Below are 21,273 nucleotides of genomic sequence, written 5' to 3'. Positions count from 1 at the left end.
TTTTTTTTTTGTACGATGTCGTCGCGCCGTTTTAAATCATCAACTGCCACAGATGCGTTTCAGGCCGGATGCTAAAATACGAGGGCGGGGGGGGGGACCGAACACGCCGTGGCGAACAATATGACGCGAAATAAGAAATGCGTCCGTCAGTGCGCCGTCCTACTCCCGAGATCGCATCCACGCGCTCTCTTCCGTCTCCTTCCCATGTAAAAATGGATCGTCCTTCACGGTGACACGCTGAAAATAACAAACGCGCCTTGGTTTCCGCAGGCTGGTATCGAGGATTCATCTTGAAGAATCCAATCCTCAAGGTAGGCCGTGCTCGGACATTGAACTCCCCTAACCCGCTGAACCGGCGAACCTGAGCCGACGCCCGGGCCTCGCCCGCTCGATTGATCATGTGACCAAGTGCGGCGTGCGTCCGCAGGGCATCTTCCCGACCAGTTACATCCACCTGAAGAACGCCAACGTCAAGAACAAAGGGCAATTTGAGACGGTCCTTCCCGTTGAGGACTCGGTCATCACCGAGATGACGTTGACGCTGCGCGACTGGGGGGCCATGTGGAAGCAGCTCTATGTGGTACCGATTCCTTTTTGCTCGAGGGAGTTTTTCTTTGATCCCGTTCGTTTCAATCGGCAAAAGGGATTTTACGCACATTCGCGAGTCGCTTCGATGTTGTCGGTGACCCGGGAAGTTATCCGGGGCGCCGATGAAAGCGAGCGGATGAATATTTACACACCAGAGTGGCGAAAAGCAACGGGACGCTGAGGCTCATTTGCACAAATCCCTTCAAAGTTGCACATTTGGATTCAGTGGGATGAAAGTTTCATATTTGCTGCCAGATTGTTTTTCGCGCGATCTGCCGCGTTTGATGTCACAAGCGTTCGTTCCCGCCTCTGATCCCATCCCGCCAGAAGAACGAGGGGGATTTGTTCCACCGCCTTTGGCACGTGATGAATGAGATCTTGGACCTGAGGAGGCAAGTGCTGGTGGGCCACCTCACCCACGACCGCATGAGGGACGTCAAGCAGCACATCACGGCCCGACTGGACTGGGGTAACGAGTGAGTCCAAGAACCCGCTCGCTCGTCTTTGCCGCCGATGCCGTCGCGTCAACTCCTCGGTGGAGCGCGCTGGCGTCTTCCACCTGTCTTGTTTCCACCTCAGTGCCGCCTTGGCGCTAAATAAATGATCGCTCCAAACTTGTCGCTCGCTTTGGGCCCGTTGCTCCGTATTTCGTGACAGCCCTTTGGGGTCTTTCTGGGACATTTGAGAAGCAAGGCTAAGAAGCACTCGGTCGGAAACATACGCTCGGTTGCTTTTGCGGACTTTTTTCGGGTTGTCGTCCATCTGCGCCGTGCGCTCCCGCTATGAATCCAGTCGACCCTTTGGTGTCCTTTGTCTGCAGGCAACTGGGTTTGGACCTGGTCCCGAGACAGGAGTTCAGCATGGTGGACCCGGACGAAATCAGCGTGACGGAGCTCTACAGACTGGTGGGTGCTCCCTCGGCCGAGCTTTTCGAAGCCACGCTACTTCTCGGATCGGGATTCGGCAGGAAGGCGAAACTTTCGGAATGGTACAATTCGGGCCTGACCAATCTCTTAATTCCTATCGTGTGGGACATGGCAAATTGGCATCGAACCAATCATGTCAACTGAAGAATTTGAAGCGGGGCCCTTCCACATTCCGTCATTCTTTGAACGTCGTTTGAGCCGAAAAGTCAAATCGCTGCATTTTTTATCAAAGCCGGAGCTTGATTGATTTTGACAACGTTAGACTTCTCAGACTTCGGCGTGCTTCCCCTGCTTCTCCTTCACATCTTCTCGGAGCGCTGTTACCATGACAACCACTCGTCTGATACACTGTAGGGAGAAATCTTGCACACACACACACACACACACAGGGTGAGATGACTTTCCTCTCACAGGGGTAATTGAAGCGCTTAATCCATCTGCTTCTTTTTGTTGTTGTTGTTGTTGTCGTCGTCTGCGCAGACAAAAGCAAGCACCGCAGGGCGCAAGCTTCAATGTACCTCCCGCCAAGTGGCGTTTATAAAACCAGCACGTTTGACTCCATCGGGACACAGTGGCCCGCTCGCAGCCACGTCAAATCCTTGTTTTGGAGATTCGGGGGATTGATTCAATTGGGATTGAGTGACGTGGGAGGCTTCCACGTTGATCGTTGAGAACGAAAAGGGTCTTCAAAACGTAAATACATCAAATGATGATGAATAAATGCGATTTGCTGGTCTTGAGATTGTTCCGTCAATGGGATTAGCTGTGTTTGATTTGCTCTCATCCCGCATCTTGAGGATTTGCCGCTCGTCGATTGAGCTTTGTTACCCTCAACAAATCCATCCGAACGCTTTCCCACACCCGTCTCGTCTCCAAAAGTGAATTCCGCTTTCCCCACTCCTTGGCAGATGGAGCATCGGCATCGCAAGAAGGAGACGCCGACGCCCGCCAGCACCCATCACTTGTTTGTCCACGTCAAGAGCCTGATGAGTGCTAACCTGGGGGAGGAGCTCGAGGTCTTCTTCCACATTTATGACGGGCGGGAGACCCGGCCACTCAGGTATGGGCTCGCTCTCTGGGCGGGGGGGGTGATTTTGTAGATGACCAATTTGGGTCACGGGTGATGCATTCCGTGACGTTTTGAGCTTGCCAATGAGGCCTCGTTTGCGTCTACGCCACGATTGCATCACTTGTCTTCGAGGAGGAGGGGGGAAAGAAAAAAAAAAAAACCATCCCTGGCGCCCTGCCAGAGTTGTCTGGCGCTGTCTGGCGGCGCGAGTAAACAGACACACACATTTCCACTGGCCGGCTGGCAGGGAGCCATTTCACCGCTTGACTCCGGAGCCGGGCGGGCGCTTTCCAGATGGGGGTCCGACCCGTTGCCTCAGCACCGTGCCAACGCCGCCCGTTCCCTTGCAGAGCGTCATTTTCTTTGTGTCCAACGTGGCCTTTGGTGCACAATGCCGAAGCCTAAACACACAACTGTGACCTTTTTCCGTATTTTAATCGTCACGTTTTCAAGCACGCTCCCCTTTTTGGGTCTGCTCATGCCAGCGCGAGGTAACACAACTCATGTTTTGCCCAACCGGTCCGATCCCCCGTCCCCCCCCCCCCCCGAGTTCTCACTTTGCGCCGTGCCCTTGCGCGAGTTGGCGCGTTGTCCGGCGCGGCGGCGCATTACAAGGCTTTCTCCGCGCTTATCGCGCCCAGTGTGAAAGTCACCTAAACGGATTAGCCCGCCGGCCTCGCCGATGGCCCAGCAGGACGCCTCCGTCGCTTCTTTTTTCATGGCCGGGCGGCAGTGCAAATGTGAGCCGTCCTTTCTGCTTTTGCCCGTCATGCGCTTTTATGTTCTGGTCATTGCTACCGATTTGAAATATTTTTTTCCCTAAGAAACGTCACAGCTGGAGTTGTACATCCAGTTAAGTACGATTGTTGTGATGCAGACAGATTGCTTTCTTTTTTATTTGATTTTTTTTTTTTCTTTTTCCATCATAATGTGTTTTTCTGCATTGACCAAGCGCCTACGGGGCCACATTGCCGATCCCATTCGTCTCCGCTTTCTCTTCTCGGTTCAGTGAAAGGTTCTTTGTCAGGCTGAATAAAAGCGGCTTGCCCAAGTCGCCGGAGAAAACGGAGAGACAGTGCACCCTCTTTGTGGTAAGTGGCGAAGGCGAAGCGTCGTCATAAATCCGTCGTCGCGTGATTGTCGTGTCCAAAAATGAGGTTTCGTGTTCCCAACAGGATCTGGGCAGCAGCGATCTGCGAAAAGATGTCTACATCGTCGTGCACATCATCAGAATAGGTGGGCGGCAACACGCTTGGGCGCGTATGATGAGCAGAAATACATCTCCCGGTTTTGGGCGCAGGGAGAATGGGCGCCGGGGAGAAGAAGAACCAGTGTAGCGTTCAGTACCGCCGCCCGTTCGGCTGCGCCGTCGTCAGCATCGCCGATCTGCTCACGGCCGACTCCAAGGACGACCACCTGCTCAAGGTTTACGCGTAAGTACGCAGCCGACGCTCCGCCGCCTGTTTCTCGGAAAACGTCCAGGACGACAGACTTTGGTGAGACCAAAAATAGCAAGCGATGAGATTTCTCTTTCACCATTCCTATTTATTTTATTTTATTTTTTGTATTTTCAACACTGCGTTCAATGACAATTGCACTTTTTGGTGTCTCAGGTGTAACACCGAAAGCGAGTGGCACCAAATTCATGAGAACATCATCAAAAAGGTCAATTCCAGATACAACCTGTCCGGATCCAACACGGGTAAGCCATCATCTCGAATACAATAGAAGAGGAGAAATAAACTGTCATTCCTGCTTCCTTTTGCCCTTTTTTTTTTTTTTTTTTTTTTTTAACCCGTAAGACCAAAACTTACAGAAAAAAAAAAGACTCGGAAAGAGGACCTTGAACAAAATTTCTCGCACATTAAATCGCCATATTGAGGGCAATTTTCCCGTGTCATCCTAAATCCGGCGGCGTGAGATCAGTCCGTTTCCGGCCCGTCTGAGTCACCGCGTTGTCTGCGCGAGGTTCTTCTTTCCAGGAGGGGGGGGGGGTGCTTTCAATGCCTCACGTGGCCGCCGTCTCCGCAGGAAGCTTGCAAGCGCTTGCAAAACGCATTCACGCGCTTGATATAAATAGCCGCGGACGCAGAGCGCTGAGCGTCAGCAGTTTCCCGTGACAACAGGTTGGCCGGAGACGTCCGTCCTCAAAACTGCGAAACTGGAAGCATGACAAAGATCCCGCCTGAGATTGTGCCTCGTTGTCGCATCGTACCGAGTCAGCATCTCTTTCCGCCTTCCCTCGGAGGACGAATGAGGACTCGGCCAGAAATCGGGAACGGATGTTCATTGATCCTGAGCCGTCCCTCAAGATGCGACAATGATGCTGAATACTCGCAACACGCTGAGCGATCGCATCTCGCGGCGCATTGAAAAGGGCCCAGTTTCGTAAGAGCGTTTGCGCAAGCGATGAGTCAGGCCAGGTAGTCGCTTCGGCTCTCACCTCCGCACCAGCTCACCTCCTTTGTTTTGGACTTTTTCCACGCGCTGGTGTTTTTTTGCGCGAAGAGGCGGCGGGCCGAGGCCAGCGGAGGTCGAGGACGCTTTTGTCAGCCCGGATGCTAATGAGGTCCGCTCGCCCAAATGTTTTTACCCCCAAATTTTTTTTTTTTTTTTTTTTTTTAGAGCCCGGCGCGCGTCGGACGAAATAATAACTCAGCCTCCAGTTTGAATTGCCGCCGAGAAGACGATGAGAGATACGCTTACGTAAACGATGGCGGAGCGTGACGGCCTGTGGCGCGAGCCGCAGAAAAATGAGTCACCGCCACATTCCGAATTTCAAACAGGCCAATCCTGTCGACATCCGCTGCGCCCGCGCCGTCGTTATCTCGCCGGTTGGATGAAACGAGTGCGACTCGGCCAGCGGGCAGGTCGAAATGTATTTTGCCATCAAAACAATGTCTCGCCATTTGAAAGTTGCCGATTTTTTCAGCGCTGTGAAAGATTAGAACGACTCAATTGTGGTTCAGCTCGTCAATGCTACACAAGAGGAGCGAGAGGCCGCAATGCTCTTTACTTGTGGACTATTTTATTTTATTTTTTTTAAATAGAAAAAGACTTGCGAATGAGTCACAGGTGTTGTTTTTGTTTTGTTCTCTTTTTGTGTGTGCAGTGGGTGTTAGGTTGCACACACACACACACGCACACACACACACACACACACACACACACACACACACACACACACACACACACACACACACACAGAGCCATCCGCGGCGCTTTGTGGTTATGAATGTCGGCGTCAAGTTTTTCGCGCAGCCGCCGCGAAGAGCCGCCGGGCGACTTCTTTTCAAAGCATGTGTGTGCGTGAGACGTCTGGTTGTGTTCTCAGGGCTGGCGGTGGCTCTCCAGCTCCTCCACGGGGACATCGATCAGCTGAGGCGGGAGTACATGGTGCTCTTCACGCGCGGCGTCTCCATCACCAGGAAGCTGGGCTTCTCCGACGTCATCATGCCAGGTGGGACAGTCCGAGGCAAAACAGTGGTTTTGTGCGCTTCAAAGTTACCCCTCCGTGCAGTATCGTATTACGTCTGCATTGTATACCTTGACCTGCCTTTCAATCTCCGCAGCAGTTGCCTTGGTAACATCTTCACCCGCCGCTGGAGAGCAAATTCCACCTCATTGATTAAATATTCATCTTCAGTCTCAGGTGCACGCAGTGTAGATGGGTGCCTGTCGAGTGATGCCGATGCCTCGGGCCTCAGCGGGAAGGCACCCTTGTTGTCATGCGCCACATGACTATTCTGCAATCAAATATTGATATCTGAAGTCAAGTTTTTGGTTTTTTTTTTTCCCAGCATGGCTTTTTATTAGCTTCGTTGTGTGAAATCCTCGGAAAAGCTTCCTTTGACATACGCGGGGTGCGCTGCCTGGTCCCACAGATAAAGAGCAAGCGCAGGCCGCGAGTCCCCCAGCGCCTGACGAGCGCAGATTGATGTTGGCGCTCTTTGTCTCCGTCTGACTACAAACCTTTTTACACTCGCTGTCTGTCGCTTTCTTTGCTCTCCATTTCTGACCAAGTAAAGTCTGCCCCCCGGGCAAAGGAAACCGTCTCTCGTTTGCTCCTCTGCGAATGACTACATCAGTCTCTTCTTTTTTTTTTTCCTTTTCTGCTCGTTTGGGAAACAACCCCCCCACCCCCCTCAACCATTTCTTCTCCACTTTTTTTGTTGTTGTTGTACCCAAGGTAATTGAGTCTACACTTACCTGCCTATTATTTCTTTTTTTAATCCATTTCTGTGTGTGTGTGTGTGGGGGGGGGCGGGGGGGGGATGTTACTGAATGTGAGTCTATAGGATGGTCTTTGTTGCTATGGTTACCACTGTCAAGAGTAGGAAATCAATGTTGACCCTCGAGATGGCGTTATGATACTCTTAGCGCCCCTACGGTGGAGCTGGGCAATATACATTCAATTGTGTGTGTGTGTGTGTGTGTGTGTGTGTGTGTGTGTGTGTGTGTGTGTGTGTACAAAATGAATCAACTCATGTCAATGCTGTCAGGATGCCTGAGCACACTCTCACGCAAATGTGACCAAGCTGTTGGGAGGTCATTCGTAACACGCGTCTCGTTTGCATCATCGATTGCCCGTCTGATTTGATTGTATTTTTTTTTTTTCCCACCTTGTAGGAGAGATGCGCAATGACCTTTACGTCACACTGGAGAAAGGCGAGTTTGAAAAGGGTGGCAAGAGCGTCGCCAGGAATGTGGAGATCACCATCTACTTGCTGGACATCGATGGACAAATCCTCAAGGTGGGAAGACGGCGACGTGTTCTGGCGGTCCACGTTTTTTTCCACTTCAGGTCTGGAAGGCGGCTGAAGATGCGTTTGTCATTTCCGAAGGGAAATCGACTCTTCCCAGCACTAAACGCTTCCAATTTAAGCCCTTAGTTACCTTGACTTGTCCCTTAACGGACGCTTATTTTTAGGTGCGACCAATTCCAGAGCTCACCTCGTCATTTAAATACGGCTGACCCGGATGAGAGCCGCACCGCCGCCGTCTTGCTCATCTCCGGCCCTTCCGCTTCTGCGGTTTCCGTATCAGACAGAAAATAGAAACGCATGGAAACCACATCATGCCCATTTCAACGCATCTTTTTTTTTTTCTTCCCCCTTCAGAGTCACGTCACCGCCGGGTCGGGGGAACCGGGCGGGGATGAGTACCACTCGTTGGTGCTGTACCACAACAATAGCCCACGGTGGGCGGAGCAAATCAAGCTGCCCATCCCTGTGGACATGTTCCGGGGATCGCACGTGCGCTTTGAGTTCCGACATTGCTCCAGTAAGTCGAGTTAATGGAAAGTTGATGAAAATTCTGTCATGTTATTGAGGACTCCAGCGGGTGGGGGGGGGGGGGGGGGGGGGGGGGGGTAGAAAACATCACATATGCTCACCCAGATTGACGTGGCTCCACGCAGGAGGTACTGCAGCCTGATTACTCCCAGCGCCGCTCAGGGTCTTCTCATTAGGAGCCCAATTTAGGACTGCGTTGACACCAAACTGCCAAGTGCGAGACCTGATGCATATCAGGAGGAAAAAAAAAAAAAAACAGGACGCCCAAATTTTGAGAATCTGAAAATTGCCGTATTGGTGCACTTGTCCAGTCTATCGTGATAAACATCTTGTCAAGAAATGACGCCTCGGCGTGCCGGTGGAATGTCGCATTCAAGGCCGGAATTGAGCTCGCTAACGTCTTTTTTGCGCAGCGGCGAGAGACTAGCTCAGAATGCTTTTGTTGATGTTAGCCCGTTGACGGCGTTCTCTCCGCAGCCAAAGAGAAAGGCGAGAAGAAGCTGTTCGGCTACTCCTTTGTGCCGCTGATGCAGGAGGACGGGAGGACTCTGCCGGATGGCACCCACGAGCTCATCATCCAGAAGGTACCGGCCCGCTTGTCCTCTGAAGACGCAAAAAAAGTTGACAAAGCTTCTCTGTTTGCCCCCAATCTGATTTTGAAATCGTGCAGTCATTTCATTTGCCGGCGCGTTTTGCTTCCAGCCTCCCCGATTTAGGCCCACAAGCTATTTGTGTGCGTCTCGCAGGTTTCCTCCCAAACGGGATCGCGCAGCGTATGATTATGTGATTCACGCCTTCCGAGTGCACCCGTGTTGCCGTCTCGCTATTCGGCGCCGCCGGCTGTCACAAAGCCAAAAGCCGCGTCCACGTAAGCGGCTCTTCGAACCGTGATAGGCCGTTGAAATTCTCGCTGTGCGCAGGCTTTGAGAAGCTTGACCCGCTGTGCCTCGTCTGCGTGGCCGTATTACAGACCTGCAAACACACACACACACACGCTCATCGCCTCAAACCTTTTGGTCGTGACGCATCAAAAGCCCGGAGCAAATAAACCATCCCGAATCGTCATTTGGAGAGGTCCTGCTTGGGCTGTAATTGCAGCCTACGTCCTCAGCTGCAGGCAAAGGGTGTGCGCGCAAACCTCAGGCTCCGTGCACAATGACGCGCACGCCGCATTGATTCATTTGTCAGCCGCCGGGCTCAACAGTCACCCAACGTCTGATTTTTTTTTTTTTTTGGTGTAATTTATTTTTACCCCTCTGCTCGCTACAGGCCATCAGTGGCATTGTCAGACGGTTTCCTTGACTCGGTTGGTTGTTGTGGGGGAGCGTGTGGTTGGGTTTGTGGGGGGGTGTGGGGGGGAGGGGGGGGAGTAATGTCAGATGAAAGTTGCTGAAGAGCTCAATGAAAACTTGCATGGCCTAGTTTCCCGTCAGACCCAAAATAGATGCTGAAGCAGCAGTCCAGAGCCTGCGCCAGCTCAAGCAGCCTCAGCCGAGCGTTAAGGCAGCACGCCGAATCAATCGAACAACAGCGGTACCCCCGTCTGCGATTGTCTTACTCCAACATCAAGCCACCACACCTCCTCCCCCTAAAAAAAGCAGTACAACAACATAACCAGTTGATAATGTGATGCAGACCTTTTTTTCTATCATGCACTCGTCAAATACGCCATATGTAGGGAAAAAAAACTAAAACTGACACTAAAACGAATGAGAACTAAACAAAAATAAAGCATTATCATTTGTTTGCAAAGAATAAAAATGTGTAAATGTGCTCTAAAAAATACCTTATAACGAACTTGACTTACAATACAAACAAAATGCCGGCAACTAATATCACCCCGGTCCATATTTTTAGGGCTCATAGTTTCTTTTCTTCTGTGTCCAGTGCGACGAGAACACCAGCTTGGCGGACTGCACGCGTTACCTGAAGCTGCCTTTCTCCAAGGCCAACATCCCATCCAACAACCAGACGCTGAAAGGCACCAAGGAGTCTTTTTGGATCACCAGCTTCCTCTGCTCCACCAAGCTCACGCAAAACGGTAAAAAGCCCTTTTCGGGATTTGCGTTATTATTATTTTTTTTCTTGTCTCCATGTTGGACGCTAGCCTGATGATTTGTGGTCACACTCAGTCCGGACTGAAGTGAAGAGTCAAAAATAAAATGACTTGGCTGACTGAAGAAAACATCAACAGATATTTGAGTACTCCTGGGTATATATTATTTATCCTCTGCAAAGAACTACTGCTATAACTGAGCCTTACAGAGAAAAAAAAGTCTTCTATTATTCTCGGCGATAATTATTTTCCTCAAGTTTTGAGACCTGCCATTTGCCTTACGTATCGGGATGGAAACTGTCGCCCGACTGCTTCAACGGCCAGCGGGGCCTGGGCGGTCCGCTCCGGCTTGCGACGCTCGGTCGCAAAGTTGCTCGTCTCCTTATTGCAATTTCGACATGTCGCTTTCACAGACGTACGGAGCACGGCGACTGCTTTTGACAGACCGAAAGGTAAACTGCTCACGCACGGAAAAACGTTTCCGCGCGACGACGACGACAAAATAAAAGAGGACGTTTCAGGTTCAATCGAATCTGAAGAGACAGCTAAAAGACTCAAGCGGAATGATGTTTTATTCATGCGTACGTCGGGGGGGATGCCGGGAAATTACTTCTCATCTCTTTTGATGCGTCTTAACATGAAAACGTCAACATTTGTTTTGGATGGGCCTACGTCGGGATGCCGGAACGGGAGACGGCGGCGACGTCGCTCTCATTACCCCGCTTTGCTTTCCCCGCGTCTCGTCGCCCGTCGCTTTTTAGAATGTCACGTTCAAGCGCAGATCTGTATACGTCTGCCCTCAGGCGATATGCTCGACTTGTTGAAGTGGCGCGCGCACCCCGAGCGGATCAACGACAGCCTGTCCAAGCTGAAGGAGATCGACGGCTCGGAGATTGTCAAAGTAAGGCCGCCGCGGCAGCTGATTGATTTGTCGCTCTCGTGGCGATGAAGACCTCGGACGTCCACGTTCTCTCCCCGTTGTTTCCAGTTTCTACAAGACACTTTGGACACGCTTTTTGGTATTCTGGACGAGAGCTCCCAGAGATACGGCCTCAAGGTGTTTGACTCCCTGGTAAGTGCTCTCTTGAAATCGCGCTCGCCACCAACGCGAGAATGAAAGCGGCGGCTGCTGTCGGAAGATGGAGAGACGTCACGTATGAGAGCCCCGTCAAGCAATCGCGCCGCTCTGATTGATCTTTGTCTGGCAGCGCGTGTCCCCTGCTCGGCGAGGTGCTCAGAGCGATGAAAGGATCTGACCGGGTGACGCCTTTGTCAAGTTTCGATTTCGGGGTTTTTTTTTTTGCTTTTTTTTAGATCAACGCCAGTGGCACATCACCAAATCAATCATAACAAAATCATTATGGGCGGGTATTGATACCAGGTGTCATTTTGGGCTAATACCGGCCATATTTGAAGGTATTGGGTACATTCGAAGGCTGCTGATACCAGCCACCGATACCACAGGTGGCGCTACACTGCGGCAACATCAGAAGCTCTTTGTTCACACATATATATATATATTTTTTTTTGTGATTGTGTTAAATGAAGCAGCAACCCACTCACCATTCTTTCCTCTGTACTTCTCTCGCAGGTCCACATCATCAACCTTCTCCAAGACAGCAAGTTTCAGCATTTCAAGCCGGTCATGGACACCTACATCGAGAGCCACTTTGCGGGGGCTCTCTCATACAGGTGCGTACTGCGACGCCAGTCCAGTTTTGGATCCCGCTGACGGAACTCATCACAGGCAAAGCGGCCCGAGGGGCTCTGAGAATGCCTGCAAAATGCTTTGGCGCCCTCTTGTGGCCACTCAAAGTGGGAGGGGAGGGAGGAAAAAAAAAGGTGCTACCTTCTTATGCACTCAATTTCATAGCCTGCTGTTCAGTCTGGCTGTCGACTTCACGCTCGGTGTACCTGCTAAGATTGAGCGGTGATGTTCTGACACATGCGCACACACATACACACACACACACACACACACACGACACAAATGAACTCAAATACCTTTTTGCACCCACGTCGAGCAGAACCATTTTGAAAGATGACACCAGGATTTGAATTCGATGAATCGTTCCTCCCTTCCCGCACGAGAGTCAAAGGAATCATCGAGAGTGCCGTGTTGTGTTTTGTTTCCAAGGGACCTGATCAAAGTTCAGAAGTGGTACGTGGACCGCATTGTGGACGCCGAGCATCAGGAGCATATTCAGCAGGTGCTCAAGGTCAGCGGGCGTTCCGTCTTTGGATGACTCTTGCATCTCCGGCCCCGCAAGCAGCCGCGATGACAAATGCCTCTCAGCATTTTCCGCGGCCTGATGAAGATTTCCCGCCCCCCTTGCTCTTTCTCAGGCCAGCGAGTACATCTTCAAGTACATCGTCCAGTCCCGCCGCCTCTTCTCCTTGGCGACGGGAGGCCAGAACGAGGAGGAGTTCCGCGTCTGCATCCACGAGCTCTTCATGTCCATTCGCTTCTTCCTCTCGCAGGAAAACAAGGGCACCAGTCCGGTGGCGCAAACGCAGGCACGTCGGCCCCTTTCCCCAAACACGCGCGTTTCCCTCGCTCAAGGGCTCGCGCTCGACGCCGTTGTCATTAAATCATCTCGCGCTCCCGGCAGGGGTGGAGTCAAACTGCGCCGCCGCTTCTTTCCGTTTGACACGATTTGTCATTTGCCAGGCGGTGTTCCTGCGAACGTTCCCGGCGGTTTACGGCGAGCTCCTGAAGATTTTCACCGTGCGGGAGGTGGCCGGTTTCGTGCGGGAGACGCTGGGCAGCCTGCCCGCCATCGTCCACGCCGACTGCCCCTTGGAGGCCGTCAAGCTGCAGTGCCTGGCCAAGACGGTGGAGAGCCAACTGTACACCAACCCGGGTGAGCACCTCGCTCATCTCCGCAGCGTTTGGAGCGACGCCCTGATCCGCTTTGTCCCGGTCGTAGAATCCAGGTGCATCCTGTTGCCGGTGGTGCTGCGCATCCTGCAGGCTCACATGCAGGAGCAGAGAGACCTGGTCATGTGCGCCCGCATCCTCACCAGCATGCTGTCGCTCATCAAGAAGGAGGAGAACGGCACCTCGGTCAGTAAGACGGCAGCGGGAATTTGTCTTCCGGCAATTTCCCAGCCAACTGACCGCGAGGGCAAGATTGCTTTGTTGTTTTTTGTGCTGTCACGGTCCGTTTGACAGAGCCGCAATGGCCTCCGCGCGCTCCGCTAATGAGAAGCATCAATTTAGCAAGGGGGGCGGGGGGTGCTGTGCCACTCGGGCTGCTCCCCAGCATGCAGCAGATCTAAAGCGACGTGACAGCGGTGACAGCGAATGGGCCGACCCAGAGCATCTCCTCATTGTCGCTCTGTCCAAATTCTGTCACCTGTCTGTCTCGCCAGACACACACAAAGACACACACGACAATCTTTTTTCAAAAACTTGTGCTCTCCCCTTCTCTGCATCATTTGGGCATTTGAAATGCCTCGCCCCCCTCGGTGGCAAACTGTCCAAAATGCAGAACCCCGGTCACACCGATGCTGACGCGCTTTCTCGGCAGGAGCCGGTGATCTCGGAAGAAGTGGACCTGATCGTGGAAAGTCTGCTGGCAGTGCTGCTCAGGACCATCCTGGAAATCAGCAACCGACCGCAGCCCGCCGGGCCGGCCATGAGACTTCAGTTCCAGGATGTCACTGTATGTGTGCGCGTGTGTGTGTGCGGGCGTGTGTGTGTGTGTGTGTGTGTGTGTGTGTGTGTGTGTGTGTGTGTGTGTGTGTGTGTGTGTGTTGCTGTGCTCTCCTTTTGGCAAGTAATTATAGATTTTAAATGGAGTTGCCGCAGTGGCGACTATAATTAAGCCAACGTCATTAAGGGGGGGTTGCGGTGAGTAACGATGAGCTTGTCATCGCCACGTCCTGAAGGATGCTTGAGGAGGGGAAGGAACACTCATGTCTCCGATAAAGTCAGCTCATTCCATGCCAGCTGTTGTTCTCCAAATGGGAGAGCCCGTTTCAGTTTTTTTTTTTGAGGGGGGGGGGCACGTTTGAGGTACCTGAAACATCTCAACAATGCTTTCCAACTAAATCCCGCTTTTCTGTGTGTGCGCGCCGCCCTGCCAGGGGGAGTTTGTGGCGTGTTTGTTGGCGCTGCTGCGACAGATGAGTGACAGACACTACCAGCAGCTGCTGCAGGCGTTCGGCAGCAAAGACGACTTGAGGGTAAAAGGCACTCACTCGGCATCCCTGACTCACAGCGACGGGACCGCGGCGGTGGATGAAATCGGGAATGCTGAGAAGCACGCACTCGCGCCGAGTAATACTGGCTGACAGTCGTTTAGCTCGGGAAAAACACGTTCCAAATTTAGATTCATACAACTTTAGTGAGAGCCGTCATTGAGCTGATCGTTTTGCCAAACGGCGGGGGAAAAAAAAAAAGAAAGGAAGAGGCCGTGGGCTGGTTCATGTCAAGCCTAGTGAACGTTTACCGTCAAACTAAACATCAAACAAAGAGAATTCCATTTTGTGTGTCTAAAACAGTTGGCGTTGTCTTCTCTTGAAGTCTTGATATTATTACTTATTTTGAATCTGCAAATATGGTTTTGCGTCAGTAAAGTGGATTCCAATTTTCCAAAATTTACGGCGGCGCGAGGTGACTGTACTCACTGTACTACAATCCAGCTCGTGATGCAGCAATTACTGGAAGACATTTCTCTCTAAACACGAATGCTCCGTATTCTTCGGTGCAGGATTTCCTCCTTCAGATCTTTACGGTCTTCAGGATTCTCATCCGACCGGAGATGTTCCCGAAAGATTGGACTGTCATGCGACTGGTTACCAACAAGTAAGCGTCCCCTCCTTTTCGGTCGGCATCGTCCAACTATATTTTTGGGTCGGTTTATTGCTTACGTGAATCCCTGGGAGTGGGGGCACTTTTTTTTTTTTTTTTCCGGCAGTGCACTCTCAGCAGATTATGAAGTAAATGCCATTTGAACATCCATCTGTTTTGTTGTCACTTTCAACGAACTGTCACCGGTTCTCGTGATGAAAACACAAATGCCGTTGGCATACTTTTGAGATCGCTGTTGTCGGGGCGACTTAGGTGGCCATCTTTCATGGCTCGGCTGATCGTGGAGGCATATACTACAGATGCAGTTTCTCGTCCTCGTTCTTGTAAGTGACTCTCTGCGGTGCTTCTTACAGCGTCATTATCACCACCGTCCTCTACCTCTCTGAAGCCCTGAGGAAAAACTTTCTCAATGACAAGTTTGACTACAAGGTAAGGTAAAAACAGAAAAAGAAGCCCACAAGTGCCAAAGCAAGCCTCGAAAGAAGCTTTTTATTATTATTTTTTTTTCAAATTGCCCTTAAATCAAAGTGATGTTCAGCGGAGGCCCGTCACTTGACAGTTTTGCGTGTTTTTGCAGGTGTGGGATTCGTATTTCTACCTGTCAGTATTGTTTATCAACCAGCCCTGCCTTCAGCTGGAGTCCTTCTCTCCCTCGAAGAGGAAGAAGACGTTGGAAAAGTAAGTCTCACGCGACCAGGGGCGCGTCAACGTCACGTCACGCCGCGCTCTTGCAACCGCGCAGGTACGGAGACATGAGAGTGATGATGGGCTGCGAGATCTTCAGCATGTGGCAGAATTTAGGTGAGCCCATCCGCCGAGGCGCGTTACGCATGCGCGGGTTCAATCTTTTCCTCCCCCCGCCCCACGCCGACGTGAAATTGAACGCTCGCTGGCGCCTTCTCCAGGGGAGCACAAGTTGAACTTCATCCCGGCGATGATCGGTCCGTTCCTGGAGGTGACGCTGGTGCCGCAGCCCGACCTGAGGAACGTCATGATCCCCATTTTCCACGACATGATGGACTGGGAGCAGAGGCGCAGCGGCAATTTCAAACAGGTACAAGTCGGGCTGATGGGGGAAACTTGTGCTTCAAAAGTGGAATTCATTTTTTTTATTTTATTTATTTTTTTTTAAAGGTGGAGGCAAAGCTCATCGACAAGCTGGACAGCCTGATGTCAGAAGGCAAAGGAGATGAGACGTACAGAGAGCTCTTCAACAGCATGTGAGTTGGAGGAAAACTGGCCAGCTGGTTCGTTGATCCGAAAAAAAAAACAACATGAATTGGGTTCTTCTTCTTCTTTTTTGGGGGGTTGCTATCAACCCATCAACTGAGGAAGGCGTTGAGACTCTTCAAGCATCCTTTGAGTACGACCATAACAATAAGATTTTTTTTTTTTTGGGTCGCGCCTGTAGAGCTTTTTTTTTTCTTTTCATAACAAAGAGATGCGATAAGACGGCTTTGGTGTCCTAGCAACAATAAGCCTTGCTGGACACCAAGCAAGGGGGTGTTGTGCGCGTGTGCCGCCACGGCAAGCAAGCGCACGCTTGCTTCGGTTTTTAATGACTCTGAGATGAATCGATGGCTCGATAACAGAAAGGTGAGTGCGGGTCAGTGTTCGTCTTCACGTCGCACATTCACACACGCGTCTGCGTCCAGTCTCGGTCCACTTCGTCCTTGTCCTTTCCAGGTTTGTGCTCCTGCATGCTTTGTGCGTGCGTGTGTGTGCGTGTTTGTGTGTGCGTGCGTGTGCGCATCCCATTTTTGGAGCCAGCCATTTATTCATGTTAAACACTTTAGCCCGGGTATGCTAGCAGCCCATTTGCCAGCGCTTTCTGTTTTCCTCATGGTGCAGATTTCTTTTTTTGGGACGCCGCACTTATTTCCTTGGCCACTAACCCCAAAACTAACTTTTGTGTGTGTGCTGATATTAATCGTATTAATTTATCCCGCCTATGCTTTCCCACCCGGAGTAGAATTCCTCTGTTTGGTCCGTACCCTAGGTAAGAGGCTCTGTTCTTTTGTTCTCTCCGTGTCGTCCTTTGTGGTCTGAAGAAAAAAAAAAAAGGCTCCTTGATTTTTTTCACGTCTTTGGATCGGCGGCGTTTTCTGACCTCGTTTCTCTTTTTCGGCAGCCTGCTGAAGAAGATCGAGCGGCGCGCGACGGGGCGGGAGAGCGGCATCTCGCTCATCGCCACGGTCACCCGATTAATGGAGAGGCTGCTGGACTACAGGTGGGGAGGCCTCGGTCGCTACGGATCGTTTCCGAGGGGAATTGACGATTTATTTTTCGATTTATTAACGATACCTTTATTGATTTGATTTTCCACTCCGACCTGCTTTGGTGCGCTTGTCACAGGGACTGCATGAAGCTGGGAGAAGTGGACGGCAAGAAAATAGGTTGCACCGTCAGTTTGTTGGTGAGTTACGCGGCAACGCCGAAACTCGGGATTTGTGCGGGTTCAAGAACTCTGGTGCTGTGTCGCCTCTGCCCAGAACTTCTATAAAACGGAGCTCAACAAGGAGGAAATGTACATTCGGTACATCCACAAGCTGTATGACTTGCATCTCAAGGCACAGAACTACACAGGTAACGGATCTACGTCCACGAATACCCACATAATCATTTTTTTTTTTTTTTTATTAGTTTTTGTGTTGGGGAAAGGGCTTCTTTTCAGTTTTCTTTTTTATTAGCTTTAATGTTAGTTTTAGGGTTTTTTTTTTTTTTTTTTAATATGCAGAGTGTTTGTTTTGTGGCATGCTTTTTGAATAACCTTGACCCCCCCTCACCGACGCAGAGGCCTCGTACACCCTCTTGCTCTACGACGAGCTGCTCGAATGGTCGGACCGGCCCCTGCGAGAGTTCCTCAACTACCCCATGCAGAGCGAGTGGCAGCGGAAGGAGTTTTTGCACCTCACCATCGTCCAGAACTTTGACAGAGGCAAGGTGAGCGGTGGAAAGCCCTCAATATTAGGACTAATTCTTCAACTTGGAGTTGACCTTGATGTCCACCTTCCCCACCGAGAAACATACTCATCACACTCCAAATAAATCCTGTTAACTTTTTCTGATGGAAAGCCACGCTGCGCATGAGCTCCATGTCAATTGCCCGTGTGCGAAGGATTAGTCAGGAAGAGTCGTCCATTTAATTAGCAAGCTGGCTCCGAGGCCCAGAGTGAGAGAGTTTGCCTCCCCCTGCTCGCTCGTCAACCCACCAGCGCCCCCCAGTGCACGCAGTTCATCTCTGCATCCAAGATTGAGTCGATGCGGTTTTTCGTCACCAGTGTTGGGAGAACGGCATCATCCTATGCCGAGAGCTGGCCGACCAGTACGAGTCCTACTATGACTACCGGAACCTCAGCAAGATGAGGGTGAGAAAAACCTGTCAAATGTCATTCGATTCTCCATTTTGTGGGGGGGGCAAGCGTTCATGCGTTGGTATTCGTGTCACTAGATGATGGAAGCGTCGCTGTATGACAAGATCATGGACCAGCAACGGCTTGAGCCAGAATTCTTCAGGGTGGGATTCTACGGAAAAAAATTCCCCTTTTTCTTACGGGTAAATGACCAAAAAAAAAAAAAAAATGTTCGTCTGTTGTCCTGAACTCAAAAATGTGTCTATCTGTCATTGTGCGTAACCGTTGCATCATGTGTGACCGTTTTTTCTTGCTGTTGTTGCGGTCTTGCTGTAAAAACCGTAAACTCTTCATTTATTTGTCCTCTTGAAAATTCATAAGCCCAAAGGGAGAATTCCGGTTTGCATTCCAAGCGTCCTTGAGTTTGAAGTGATGTTCAATGTCCCTTGCTGTGCAGTAGCGGCGTGCCTCCACCAGATGGCAAACTAACCCCACACTGCTTTTTGCTGCCTCGTGCCTCCCCCCCCACCTCTCCCCAACCCCCCCTCCCAGAACAAGGAGTTTGTGTGCCGTGGCCACGACTACGAGAGGCTGGAGGCCTTCCAGCAGCGGATGCTCAACGAATTCCCACACGCCATCGCCATGCAGCACGTCAACCAGCCGGACCAGACCATCTACCAGGCCGATGCGCAGTGTATCCTTTTCCAAACTCTCCCCTTTTGCCTTCGCATGCTTTGCAACTGTTTCCGCAACGTGAAATTATACGATCATCGGGACGGGTAAGGCGCGCATCCTCTAACTGGCGTTGCGGGTGTCTTCAAACGCGTAAGCGGTGCGTAGGCCTGTTTAGGGCTTCAGTGCGCCGCTTGGGTACAGTGGAGCGGAAACACACGTAAACACGGACCAGTGGAAGCGAAGGAGAGGACCGAGTAACATCAATCAATGTTGCGGTTTTTATTGACACTTTTACATGAATTGCATAGCATCCTGATTTCGTTTTGTTTCTTTTAGTAGGTCGAGATATTCACCATTGAATATCCGACTTGATGCTTTATCACTTGCTTTGGGGCCTGTAAGAGAGTGCACAGGCGAGAGGTTCCCGGTACGAATTTCGGCTCAGACCCTCCTGTGTGGATTTTGCATGTTGTCTCCAAAAAAAAAAAAAAAAAAAAAATCATGTTGGAGTCATTGAAGAATTTAAGTTGCCCATCGGTGTGTCAGAAACGTTCCGGGACAGAGGTTAGCTTGCGGCGACATCCGAAAGTGGTTTCCCTTAAAAGGCGACGCTTCCAGACTTGCAGATCTACGCCGTGACGCCGATCCCCGAGAGTCAAGATGTGCTGCAGCGCGACGGCGTGCCCGACAACATCAAGAGCTTCTACAAGTTCAATCACATCTGGAGGTTCCGATACGATCGGCCCTTTCACAAGGGCACCAAAGACAAGGAGAACGAGTTCAAGGTAATCCCCTGAGCCGGCGATTCCCCGACCGGGCGCGCTGATCGAAATGATCCCATTTCACTCAGTTGGTTGAGAAATTATCTTTCCCCATTCGCATGCCAATCGCGGTGATCATTGATTGTGCCGCTGCAGAGCCTGTGGGTGGAGAGGACGACCCTGACGCTGGTCCAGAGTCTTCCCGGCATCTCGCGGTGGTTCGAGGTGGACAAACGAGAGCTGGTGAGCTTGAAAAACGACAACAGCCGTCATTCACCAGACGCCAACCTCATCCACTTTGGAGTTTGCAGGTTGCCGTTGGGAGCGCAGCCCCCGTATTGATCCGAGCCGTTGCATCGAGCAACGGTGACGGCCTCAGTCATGAGTTTTTGGTCTTATTGGCTGCGTGGAATCATTTTCGGCCTTTGTTGGGTGTCATGCAAAAATATATATATATATATATATATTCCCGTTTGCTTTCATGACAAATGATCCATTTGTGAGAGGAACGGGAGTTTTCTTTTTCCTCCCCGCCGTCGTCAGCGGCCGCCCTTAAATGCGTATGTCAGCGTCGATAGATACTTTGTGCATATGCGCATTGAAGAGCGCGCCGGGAAATTGTGGATTACAAAAGCGGCGAGGACAGCTCGGTGGCGCGATAGCATATGAAATATGGCAGTGGCAAAAAAGCTCTATTCAAGAGGATTAAGGCATCGCTGCGGCAGGGGAAGAAAAAGAAAGAAATACCTAAATGTGGCGTGAGTGGAAGAACCCTTTTTCTTTTTTTTTTTTTTTTTTTTAAAGCCTCATCTTGAAGGTTGACCCAATACTAATTAGCACTTGCAAACATTGCACCCCCTCCTCAAAGCGACTGCGCTTTTTTCCGCCACACAATAAAGACAAAGATGATAAATGCGAAAGGTGACGAAAGGCATTTTATCGTCTCGAAGCACATTGTGTGGGTTTTGTGGCCCGCAAACGACTCCTCTGTTAGCCGTACGCGCAGGCAGTTGGCTCGCTCATTCAAACGACTTTAATCACTCCGCGCGGCGGCGCATTAAAAGTAAACACCCGCTTATTGCCCAATGCTTAAAGCGCAAAATGTGCAAGAAATGGTGCCCGGGTTGAAAAACACCTCTGCTTCCCAGGACATATTAGCAATTAGCCTGTGAGCATAAGGCGCACTGAGCTCAAATTGGAAATTAGCAACGCGATCACACATTAAAGAACCGCAAGTAATTGCTGACTTCAATTTGCCAAGCGTAAGTAGTTGTTTGCCACCGAAAAGGCCGCATTAAGGATATTGATAGCTTCCGTCGACTGCGCCCGAGCGAGCGCCGCGAATGTAGCTTCGGTCTAACCGCTGGCATACCATAACGGCAGCGGTGGGGCGATCGGAGTCGGCAATTCGAAGCCTTACTCGGGCAAACCTTGAAGAGACTCGCCATGAGTTGGGCTTTAGCATTCATGAAAATCGACTCAACTTGAACTTGACACGTTTTTGCTGGGTTGCACTTCTCATCGACGTGTTGGAATATTGCTACCTACAGGTGGAGGTGAGCCCACTGGAGAACGCCATCGAGGTGATCGAGAACAAGAACCTGCAACTGCGCACGCTGATTGCGCAGTGCCAAAGCCGGCAGATGCAAAACGTCAACCCCCTCACCATGTGCCTCAACGGGGTCGTCGACGCCGCCGTCAACGGCGGGCTGGCCCGCTACCAAGAGGTAAC

General features: G+C 51.1%; 1 protein-coding gene across 5 annotated transcripts in view; it reads left to right on the top strand.

Annotated features, from left to right (window-relative positions):
• dock4b (dedicator of cytokinesis 4b) overlaps positions 1-21,273 on the top strand; it is a 47,997-nt gene that overhangs the window by 17,671 nt on the left and 9,053 nt on the right. For 3 of the 5 annotated variants that reach the window (XM_019883052.1, XM_019883047.1, XM_019883050.1), the window contains exons 3-42: positions 271-311; positions 428-580; positions 916-1,064; positions 1,409-1,493; positions 2,423-2,574; positions 3,593-3,674; positions 3,759-3,819; positions 3,884-4,016; positions 4,197-4,285; positions 5,918-6,043; positions 7,213-7,337; positions 7,704-7,866; positions 8,355-8,461; positions 9,765-9,918; positions 10,737-10,834; positions 10,922-11,005; positions 11,525-11,625; positions 12,071-12,152; positions 12,280-12,450; positions 12,605-12,797; positions 12,864-13,000; positions 13,467-13,601; positions 14,026-14,124; positions 14,652-14,746; positions 15,106-15,181; positions 15,330-15,430; positions 15,495-15,553; positions 15,658-15,806; positions 15,887-15,972; positions 16,725-16,751; positions 16,884-16,982; positions 17,108-17,168; positions 17,245-17,338; positions 17,547-17,695; positions 18,034-18,120; positions 18,204-18,308; positions 18,658-18,799; positions 19,399-19,565; positions 19,698-19,784; positions 21,092-21,268. In XM_019883052.1, the coding sequence (XP_019738611.1) occupies positions 271-311; positions 428-580; positions 916-1,064; positions 1,409-1,493; positions 2,423-2,574; positions 3,593-3,674; positions 3,759-3,819; positions 3,884-4,016; positions 4,197-4,285; positions 5,918-6,043; positions 7,213-7,337; positions 7,704-7,866; positions 8,355-8,461; positions 9,765-9,918; positions 10,737-10,834; positions 10,922-11,005; positions 11,525-11,625; positions 12,071-12,152; positions 12,280-12,450; positions 12,605-12,797; positions 12,864-13,000; positions 13,467-13,601; positions 14,026-14,124; positions 14,652-14,746; positions 15,106-15,181; positions 15,330-15,430; positions 15,495-15,553; positions 15,658-15,806; positions 15,887-15,972; positions 16,725-16,751; positions 16,884-16,982; positions 17,108-17,168; positions 17,245-17,338; positions 17,547-17,695; positions 18,034-18,120; positions 18,204-18,308; positions 18,658-18,799; positions 19,399-19,565; positions 19,698-19,784; positions 21,092-21,268 (4,481 nt within the window). The remainder of the gene's footprint in view (positions 1-270; positions 312-427; positions 581-915; positions 1,065-1,408; positions 1,494-2,422; positions 2,575-3,592; positions 3,675-3,758; positions 3,820-3,883; positions 4,017-4,196; positions 4,286-5,917; positions 6,044-7,212; positions 7,338-7,703; positions 7,867-8,354; positions 8,462-9,764; positions 9,919-10,736; positions 10,835-10,921; positions 11,006-11,524; positions 11,626-12,070; positions 12,153-12,279; positions 12,451-12,604; positions 12,798-12,863; positions 13,001-13,466; positions 13,602-14,025; positions 14,125-14,651; positions 14,747-15,105; positions 15,182-15,329; positions 15,431-15,494; positions 15,554-15,657; positions 15,807-15,886; positions 15,973-16,724; positions 16,752-16,883; positions 16,983-17,107; positions 17,169-17,244; positions 17,339-17,546; positions 17,696-18,033; positions 18,121-18,203; positions 18,309-18,657; positions 18,800-19,398; positions 19,566-19,697; positions 19,785-21,091; positions 21,269-21,273) is intronic. The other 2 variants (XM_019883049.1, XM_019883051.1) reach the window with 2 other exon arrangements.

This window comes from Hippocampus comes, unplaced genomic scaffold (genome assembly GCF_001891065.2).
Source record: "Hippocampus comes isolate QL1 unplaced genomic scaffold, H_comes_QL1_v1.1 scaffold53, whole genome shotgun sequence".
Lineage (NCBI taxonomy): Eukaryota > Metazoa > Chordata > Actinopteri > Syngnathiformes > Syngnathidae > Hippocampus > Hippocampus comes.
This window is presented reverse-complemented; position numbering and strand designations above follow the sequence as displayed.